Below are 10,000 nucleotides of genomic sequence, written 5' to 3'. Positions count from 1 at the left end.
CAGAGAGAGAGAGAGAGAGAAAAGGTCAGCTTTTTGGAGGTCCTGAGGGAGGCGTTAAAGATGAAAAGTATTTGCCGTTTTTTATAAACACACACACACACACACACACACACACACACACACACACACACACACACACACACACACACACACAAAGTGTGTTCATTTCACTTCATTCCACTCTGGCTTCCTGCCTCCGGTTCTCATGGGAAATATTCTGTAGGGGGGGTGGGGGGGAGTCTCTCTCTCCCTCTCTGTCTCTCTCTCCCTCTCTGTCTCTCTCTAGGTCTCTCTCTCTGTCTCTCTCACTCTCTATCTCTCTCTTTCTCTATCAACCTGTCTCTCTCTGTTTGTCTCTCTCTGTCTCCCTCTCTGCCCCCCCCCTCTTTCTCTCTCCGTCTCTCTCACTCTCTGTCTCTCTCTCTCTGTCTCTCTCTGACGTGTCATTCTCCATCTCTGTAAACGTATGACAGAAAATTACACTACAAGTTTTCCCTTAAAGAGCCAGTGAACCTAAAACCGTTGCTCTTTGTTTTAAAAGTGGAAATTTGCCTTACTGTAAAAATGTAAGGTATTTGGTATACACAATTTCCGTCAACATAGTAATGTATGCCTTTTGACTTCAGTTTAGCAGGAAGTGACCTCAGTGTAGCAGGAAGTGACCTCAGTGTAGCAGGAGTTGACCCCAGTGTAGCAGGAAGTGACCTCAGTGTAGCAGGAAGTGACCTCAGTGTAGCAGGAGTTGACCCCAGTGTAGCAGGAAGTGACCTCAGTGTGGCAGGAAGTGACTTCATTGTAGCAGGAGGTGACCCCAGTGTAGCAGGGGGTGACCTCAGTGTGGCAGGAAGTGACCTCAGTGTAGCAGGAAGTGACCTCAGTGTAGCAGGGGATACACAGTGTGTATCTCCATTTTGAATGGTAGTTTGTTCTTCATGGCCGTTTCTCAATTCACGTTCTTTTCTGTACTGTGTACTTGCGTTCTTGTGAAACGTCATCAGTCGTAGCCCAAGTACTGTTCCAATTCAAAGTTTGCATCAAGTCGTAAAACCCAGAAGTGTTCTTAATGCGTTCTTAAACTGGCCGTTCCACCGAGGATGCATCAGAGTTGTCTTGTGTGGACTTGGGACCGTTAAATATCCCTATTTCGCATTCCCATGTTTTAAAATATTAGTATGTAAGCTATAATAGGCTATATAGGAACATTTAAAAAATATGACAAACATGTAGGCCTATTCATTCAAAATATTTACATACTATTTTAAAATGAAAGAGGCTGGGGTTTTGTTTTATATAATTTGTTTATATGTATAAGTCGCTGATAGAGGAAACCCATCGCAAGTTCATTGTTCAGTAGTATATGCCTACATGAGGCCGTATAGCACAGTTAACAGAGCTGAGTTGGGGACGGCATCGAGTCTGCTGCTGTTCCAATTGCAGGTGCGTCCTCCCATCTTGGAAGTTTGTACTTGGAAGTCTGGACTTGTCAAGTTTGCACTTCCAATTCCGTGAGTCCGAAGTTCGCTTGTACTTGGTATTGAGAAACGGCCCATGTCTTTCTTCACATGTTTCTTTTTCGTCATTCCCTTTTTCTCGCTATAATTCTTTTTAAGGGCTTTATTGGCAGGAAAAAGACATTCCTTCGTATTGCCAAAGCAAAACATTAACAAGGACATAAATAACACAATAATAAAGCTAATGGTACAAGAGACAAGGCTCTAACTCTCATCATATATAAATATAGAACAATACAGTGATGATACAACAATGCACTATGAAAACAGTTATAGTGCATGAAGAACAGTTTCCTGGTTATTGTTGTATGGTGTTTCCCTGGGTGTCCCTGAGGTTAAGACAGGAGAGGACCTTTCTTGCTGCCAACAAGCAGCATTTGAATTCTTCCCCAAGGATATATATACGTCATTTTTTCACTGTCTGACTGTGAAATGAATTGTGGGTATTGTTAGGTAACTTCTGGACAGAAATCTTTTCATATGTTCTGTACTTTGTACTGTGCAACAGGAAGTGGGTTTCCTTTGAATGTGCAATCTTTTTTTTATGAAATTCCATTTGAAGGAATTCAATTGGATGTTTGTTCCAGGATAACAATTTTATTTGTTTGGACTCCAGATTTCACTGCCTTATAAGGCAATAGGTCCGAAACTAAGGTCTTCAGCTGGATTTGGATCTTGGATTTAAATGTTAATGTTTCTTTTTATTGCATAGAAGGCTCTTCTTGCTTTATCTCTGAGGTTGTTTACAGCCGTTTTGAAGTTACCAGTGGAACTTATATTTAGGCCCAAGTATGTGTAATTATTTGTGTGTTTGTAGTTTGGCAGAGGTCTTACATAACCTGTTTAGTTCGTCCAGATGTTGCTGAAGTCCTTCTTCAGCAATGACCTTCTTCCAGGTCATCTGCATATAAAGGGCATTTAACCTGTGTGCCGTGTAGATTGTTTTATGTTGTGGATAATACAACACACTTAAAAGACAATTCCGGTATGTTGAACATTGAGCCCCCTTTCTTGTTTGTCTAGGATGAAATCGCTCGGTTCTATCCCTACTTTTGAGACGGAGAACCAAGTGTAAAGACTACAACCAAACGTAAACAGCCCCCCTTTCCGTTTCCGGCCAACGAGCAATGAGTCTTCAAACAGAAATCAATGGGATTTACAACATGCGATAAATGTGCAATAAAACACGACAGAAACTGTCGCTACGATACTTGATTTTGGACATCAACGAACACCACTAACCATTTGGGGGGTTTCAAATTTCTGAAAACTAACGTTTAGGGTTGTTTTAAGGACAGGTTTGTGCATGCCCGTAGCCAGCCATTCTGAAGCAGGCAAGGGCGATTCTAAATAAGCCAAATACCCAAGACATGACCTATAGTCAACATTTCGGTGTCAACCACTCTATTTAATCCTTGACAAACCAGAAAGGGGGCTCAATGTTCAAAATACCAGAATTGTCCTTTAACCTCTAGCCAGAAAAGAGATCAGGAAACAGCCAAGTGAAGTTTAACTTTACTTGGTTTAACTTATATTTAGAACTTTAAGAAAGAAACACAAAAGCACAGGTATTCTTGTTGTAATTTCGACAACAATTGATACCGGCAGCTGTAGAGCGTTTTGGCCATTTTGTAAATATTTTATGTCGTGTTCGACAATTTGCACTGCTCATTGGTTGTCTGCTCAGATTGATTCAGTGATATCAAATGTTTTCACCTCAAAACCCATTTAAAAAAAAGTACAATTCCATTGTGCCAAATGCTTTTATGAAATCTACAAAACATGCAAAGATTTTTTCTTTATGTTGGTTATTTGCTTTTTAGATTAAATGTGTGTCATGTTAATATGTGATCTGTTGTGCGGTAGTTAGGGAGATAAGGGAGATTATTGTTCTAGTAGTTTTGCTTCTGTTATTAAGGTGTAAATGGGATTTTTGTCATCTCAGATTGTTTCTTCCAGGATTTTTATTTTACTCTCTATCTCCTTTTGTTCTGAGTTTGGTTTAACTTCACTATATAGGTGTTCCAAGTGATTGGTCTAAATATTATATTTTGTTATTTCAACCTTTCGGTTTGTCTGACCTGTCTTTCTGACCTGTCTTTAACCTGTCTGTATGTCTGACCTGTCTATACTTCTAACCTAACAGTGATCTCCTGGAGGACTTGGAGAGCAGTCCCCATGCTGCAGCCATCGCTGAGTGTTTCCTAGAGCGGGTCAGTGAGTTTGGCTGTGTATGTGTCCGTGTGTGTGTGTGCCTGTGCATGAATGTGGACTTTTGTAGTATTGTGTGTGTGTGTGTGTGTGTGTGTGTGTGTGTGTGTGTGTGTGTGTGTCTGTGAGTGTGCATGTATGTGGACGTGTGTAGTATTGTATGTGTCTATGTGTGTGTGTGTGTGTGTGTGTGTGTGTGTGTGTGTGGGGGGGGGGGGGGAAGGGGGTGCGTGTGTATATGAGAGGCCCTGTGATAGTGTTTCTGGCGTCTAGTGGTAAAGACATCATCGCTCTGAGAAAGTAGGTCAGTGTAGGATGAGGTCATACATGACTAACCTTGGATTTTCTTTATTATATGCATTATTACATATTATACATCTCATATATATTGTATGAATTATTAGAATATACATAATACATTTTCTTTATATTATATGTATTATTATATAAATGATATATCTAGTTTATAAAATATATCTTATTATAATATATACAATATTTATCATAGTAAAATGTATTATTAGAATATATTACAATACATAATGTACATATAATATGTATTTTTATATAAATATATATATGTATGTATACTTTTATATATACAAATATATCTTATGTTTCATACACTGTCTCTACTATCACTTCTAGCTCCATCTAGTCAAGAGGTATGTGTGTGTGTGTGTGTGTGTGTGTGTGTGTGTGTGTGTGTGTGTGTGTGTGTGTGTGTGTGTGTGTGTGTGTGTGTGTGTGTGTGTGTGTGTGTGTGTGTGTGTGGTTTGATAGAGAGCTTTTGAAATTCTTTCCCATGTTTTTTTTTTCCATTTCTCTTCTCCCTCCTGCTGAGACAACCTCTTTATATATTCTGTTAACATCTCTCTCTCTCTCTCGCTCTCTCTCTCTTTTTTTAGAGTGAATCGTTCAACATCTACACCTTGTACTGTATGAACTACCCCAAGTAAGTCACACACACACACACACACACACACACACACACACACACACACACACACACACACACACACACACACACACACACACACACACACACACACACACACAGGGCACGGCAGTGGGTTGTGTGAAGCCGTTCTCCTCTCTCCCTCCGCAGCTCGGTGGCGGTGCTGAGGGAGTGTATGCAGGATGAGCGTCTCCTCGTCTTCTTCCAGGAGAGACAAGCCACCCTGAACCACTCGTTGCCGTTAGAGACCTACCTGCTCAAACCTGTCCAGAGGATCCTCAAATATCACCTGTTACTACAGGTAAACATTCCTGTTACTACAGGTAAATATTCCTGTTAGTACCTGAACATACAGGTAAACACACCTGTTACTACCTGATACTACAGGTAAATATTCCTGTTAGTACCTGAAAATACAGGTAACAACACCTGTTACTACAGGTAAATATTCCTGTTAGTACCTGAAAATACAGGTAACAACACCTGTTACTACCTGATACTACAGGTAAACACACCTGTTACTACCTGATACTACAGGTAAAAACACCTGTTACTACCTGATACTACAGGTAAAAACACCTGTTACTACCTGATACTACAGGTAAAAACACCTGTTACTACCTGATACTACAGGTGAACACACCTGTTACTACCTGATACTACAGGTAAACACACCTGTTACTACCTGATACTACAGGTGAACTCACCTGTTACTACCTGATACTACAGGTAAACACACCTGTTACTATCTGATACTACAGGTAAAAACACCTGTTACTACCTGATACTACAGGTAAAAACACCTGTTACTACCTGATACTACAGGTAAACACACCTGTTACTACCTGATACTACAGGTAAAAACACCTGTTACTACCTAATACTACAGGTAAACACATCGGTTACTTCCTATATTATATATTATAGGAGCTGTCTAAACACTGGGACCATGGTGCCCAAGGCAGTGAAGTTGTGGAGGACGCCATCGTTGCCATGACAGCCGTGGCGTGGTACATCAATGACATGAAGAGGAGACAAGAACACGCTATTAGACTGCAGGTACACACACACACACACACACACACACACACACACACACACACACACAAATGCACATACACACCTACACACCTACACACGCAAACACACACACATACATACACCTGCACACATACCCACACACTCACATACATACACACAATCAAACACTCACACATACACAAACACTATACATTGCATACAGTACACACACACACACACACACACACACACACACACACACAAACACACACACACACACACACACACACACACACACACACACACACACACACACACACACACATACACACACAGAGTGGCTGACGTTGTGTGGTGCCCTTCCCAGGAGGTCCAGGGTCTACTGGTGAACTGGGTGGGTCCTGAGCTGGGGGGCTTTGGGGAACTGGTCCTGGAGGGCTGCTTCAGGGTGCTGAGGATGAGGAAGGAGAGAGCCTTCTTCCTCTTCAACAACATGCTACTCATCACCAAGAAGAGGATGGACCGCTTCATCTACAGCACGCACATCTTCGTAATGACCATACAATATTACTACAATAATGACTATAGTTGTAATCTGTTTATAACCTGTTGTTAACATGTCATGAACATGTACAGTACACCTTCATCTACTATTAAGCTATAAACTGTTAAACTGAATTTACGATTTATACACCCTCGCTATATATATCGCTCTCCTTCTCTCCCTCTGTCTCTTTACCTGTCTCTCTGTCTCTCTCTCTGTTTGTCTGTCTGCTTCTCTCAGTGCTGTAACCTGTTATTGGTGGAAAATCTAAAGGATCCGCTGACTTTCAAAGTTTCAGACCAAACAATCCCTAAAGAACAACATACCGTACAGGTAATTAGAATATTCTGTTACAATAATATATATATCTTTTATAATTCACAATATTTGTTTCATGAGCATGACAGCATGCTTGGCCGTGCTCAAATTGAACAGGCAACATCACGATGGATTACTCAGCCATGGATTCCTCCCACAACACGCCACTTTTAGATGTGAAATTCTGTCCATGGAAAAACATAATGTTCAACAAATATCTCAGTTACAGTTTGAGTTTGAGCTAGCAACATGTTTTTCTGTGTACATGTGTTATTTATTCACTTTGGGACATCCCACAATCTCTAGAAAGCTGGCAGCGTTGTTGGAAAAGTTGGCATCGTACGGTGTCTCCAACGTAAAGTATCGTATCGTGACTCCAACATACAGTATGGTACTGAACCGTGACTCCACCGTACAGTATGGTACCGTGACTCTACCGTACAGTATGGTACCGTGACTCCACCGTACAGTATGGTACCGTGACTCCACCGTACAGTATGGTACCGTGACTCTACCGTACAGTATGGTACCGTGACTCTACCGTACAGTATGGTACCGTGACTCCACCGTACAGTATGGTACCGTGACTCCACCGTACACTATGGTACCGTGACTCTACTGTACAGTATGGTACTGAGCCGTATCGTACTGAACCGTGACTCCACCACACCTGTGAGTCACAACAGTGAGTTTTGTGAACCGTTTCAACCCTGATATACAGACTGTATATGACATACATACTGTATATGTATGTATATGTATGTATATGTATGTACAGACTGTATATGTCATATACCCAACTGATTAATGTATTGTTAATTTCACAAGTGCATAAAGATTTGTGCACCCCTTGACAAGGGTTAGAAGGTTACCGCATACATGTACCGTTTAAGCCCATAAGGACTGAGAATACATATATATATATTCAAACACAAAGTGCGTTGTTCCCTAAGACAAGGAACCTTGAGGAGAAGAGACTGTGGATCCACTACCTGAAGAGACTTATCATGGAGAACCATCTTACCTCCCTCCCTCACAAGGTAGGACCTCCCTCCTCCCCTCTCCCTCCTCCTCCCTTCTCCTCCTGCCTCCCTCCCTCACAAGGTAGGACCTCCCTCCTCCCCTCTCCCTCCTCCTCCCTTCTCCTCCTGCCTCCCTCCCTCACAAGGTAGGACCTACCTCCTCCTCTCTCCCTCGTCCTCCCACCCCCCTCCCTCACAAGGAAGGAGCCAGGAGTGGAAGAAAAAGGGGGGAGGGGAGAAGGAGGGAGGAGGAAAGTAAAGATGGATGAATATTTAAAGGGTGGGTCTCAACATTAAATGTTAGATATTTAGTAATTTTATTTTGAATCTAACAGTAGTAGGGAGTGTATAATACATTACTTTTGTGCACTACTACATACTGTCTGCAAGGTAATGCTGCCCTCTGTTGGTAGGAACTGAAACTGTTGACCACCGCTTAGCTTCATCATCTTTCATGGTCTCCTCATTGGTTCATCTGTCAATAACTGTTGTTTCAGGCAAGGCAGGTCCTGGGAGACAACTTCTGTCAATGTAAGCCTTTAAATATCCATACACACACAAACTCACACACACAAACAATATACATGTGCAAAATCGGTACAGTTAATTTAGTTTTGTTTAGTGTATTGTTCATTTGCTGGGACCTTGCTGCCAAGTATGCCCCCTTGGTGGCGTTAACGGGGCTCCTCTAGACCAATGACTTAGGGCGGGGATGTTTCAAACGGGTTCATTGTAGAGGTTGAGTAATGATACAGAGAGTGTGTGTGGTGAAGGCTGGTTTTTAAACCAGCCTTCACCACAGGTATGCAGCCTCGCCAAGCCTTGACGCTAAACGGTCTGACTCACTCAGGTGAGGCTGCCTAAACCAGCCATCAACCACACACACAATATGATACAATACAGGGACGGTTCTACACTGAATTGCGCCCTGGGGGGGGGGGGGGGGGGGGGGGGGAAACAGACATGTTTCAACATAGACATGTTTCATTTCGCTTCTTCTTCTAATTCTATGATTAGTGGGAATTAAGGGCGCCACTAGTGGGCGCCCCTAACACATTTTTTGTTGGGGTTAGCAACCGACGCAAAGCGGAGGTGTCTTGCTTTGGGGGGCTTATTTTAGATAATGACCGGCAATGTTTTATACATTATCCCATTTATTACACGGTTACTTGCCAAAACAAAAAAATAACGTTACACAGTGTGTCTTTTTACAATTACCATTCGTAGTGTTGATCAGAAGAGAAATAGTCCCAAAGACGTTGACGTCGCTTAGCAACCGAATCCGCTGGGGTTGATAAGTTACCGGACTACTTGCGGAGTGATACGAACGATGTGAAAAAATCCACTTTCCTTCACAGTGGTCATTATATGCTTAGCAACGGTCATTATTGAAAAATAATTCACCACCGGAAGTCGGGAAGGCCCATGCAAGTGAACGGGGAGTCATGACTCATGGGTAGGCCATTAAAGCGTTTAATTCGGGCTGAATTGTATAATTGGACGGGCTAATTACAGGCTTGCAACAGCCAGAGATACTGGCTCATTTTTTTTTTTGTCAGAGCATGATGTAGTGATTTCTTTCAGAAAGTAAAGAGAATTTCCATAAATATGACAGAAATGCTTCTATAATAAATTGCTTGCACTAGCTTTAAAAACAATCAAATTCATGGTTAGTACATACAAAAATACATATTGTATACAACTTTATAAAATAAACCTCTTCATTGTAATCATTATAATTATTAAGTTAAGTTAATACATTAATAATATTGTTCATACCTTTATTTAATGTCTTTACATTTCAGCTCCTCATTTTGACCAGGATACCCTGAAGAAGAGTCCTGCCACTCCGCGATTGGACAATTCCAAAGGCCATCATCGAGGCAGGCGCCAATCAGGTTGGTGGGTTGAGCTTGTCACCTACCCACCAACAACCCCCCCCCCAAAAAGAATTCTTCCTTAAATCTTAAATGGCTTAAACTGCTGCTTAGCTCTTTACCAGAGCAACAAGACCAACAAGTCAGGCTACTTTTATTTAGTAACATGATATAGGGGTGTTGTTTGTTTTTATCTGTGAGTGAACATGTTCTCGCAAGATTCAGGAATGATTTCAGGCGTGTTTAAGGCGTGGATATTCTTTAGTAGAGTCTTCATGTGTGGACCCCCAACATGTTCCCAGTCCTAGTGGACCCCCAACATGTTCCCAGTCCTAGTGGAGACCCCCAACATGTTCCCAGTCCTAGTGGACCCCCAACATGTTCCCAGTCCTAGTGGAGACCCCCAACATGTTCCCAGTCCTAGTGGAGACCCCCAACATGTTCCCAGTCCTAGTGGACCCCCAACATGTTCCCAGTCCTAGTGGAGACCCCCAACATGTTCCCAGTCCTAGTGGAGACCCCCAACATGTTCCCAGTCC

At 42.1% G+C, this 10,000-nt stretch overlaps 1 protein-coding gene across 1 annotated transcript in view; it reads left to right on the top strand.

Annotated features, from left to right (window-relative positions):
* plekhg2 (pleckstrin homology domain containing, family G (with RhoGef domain) member 2) overlaps positions 1-10,000 on the top strand; it is a 21,737-nt gene that overhangs the window by 3,257 nt on the left and 8,480 nt on the right. The window contains exons 4-12 of the mRNA XM_084466385.1: positions 3,658-3,724; positions 4,631-4,677; positions 4,831-4,981; positions 5,608-5,739; positions 6,068-6,250; positions 6,485-6,577; positions 7,516-7,602; positions 8,082-8,115; positions 9,390-9,482. Of these exons, the coding sequence (XP_084322511.1) occupies positions 3,658-3,724; positions 4,631-4,677; positions 4,831-4,981; positions 5,608-5,739; positions 6,068-6,250; positions 6,485-6,577; positions 7,516-7,602; positions 8,082-8,115; positions 9,390-9,482 (887 nt within the window). The remainder of the gene's footprint in view (positions 1-3,657; positions 3,725-4,630; positions 4,678-4,830; positions 4,982-5,607; positions 5,740-6,067; positions 6,251-6,484; positions 6,578-7,515; positions 7,603-8,081; positions 8,116-9,389; positions 9,483-10,000) is intronic.

Source organism: Micromesistius poutassou (genome assembly GCF_964030765.1).
Source record: "Micromesistius poutassou genome assembly, chromosome: 4".
NCBI lineage: Eukaryota > Metazoa > Chordata > Actinopteri > Gadiformes > Gadidae > Micromesistius > Micromesistius poutassou.
The sequence above is the reverse complement of the archived record's forward strand: the minus strand, read 5'-3'. Positions and strand labels throughout refer to the sequence as shown.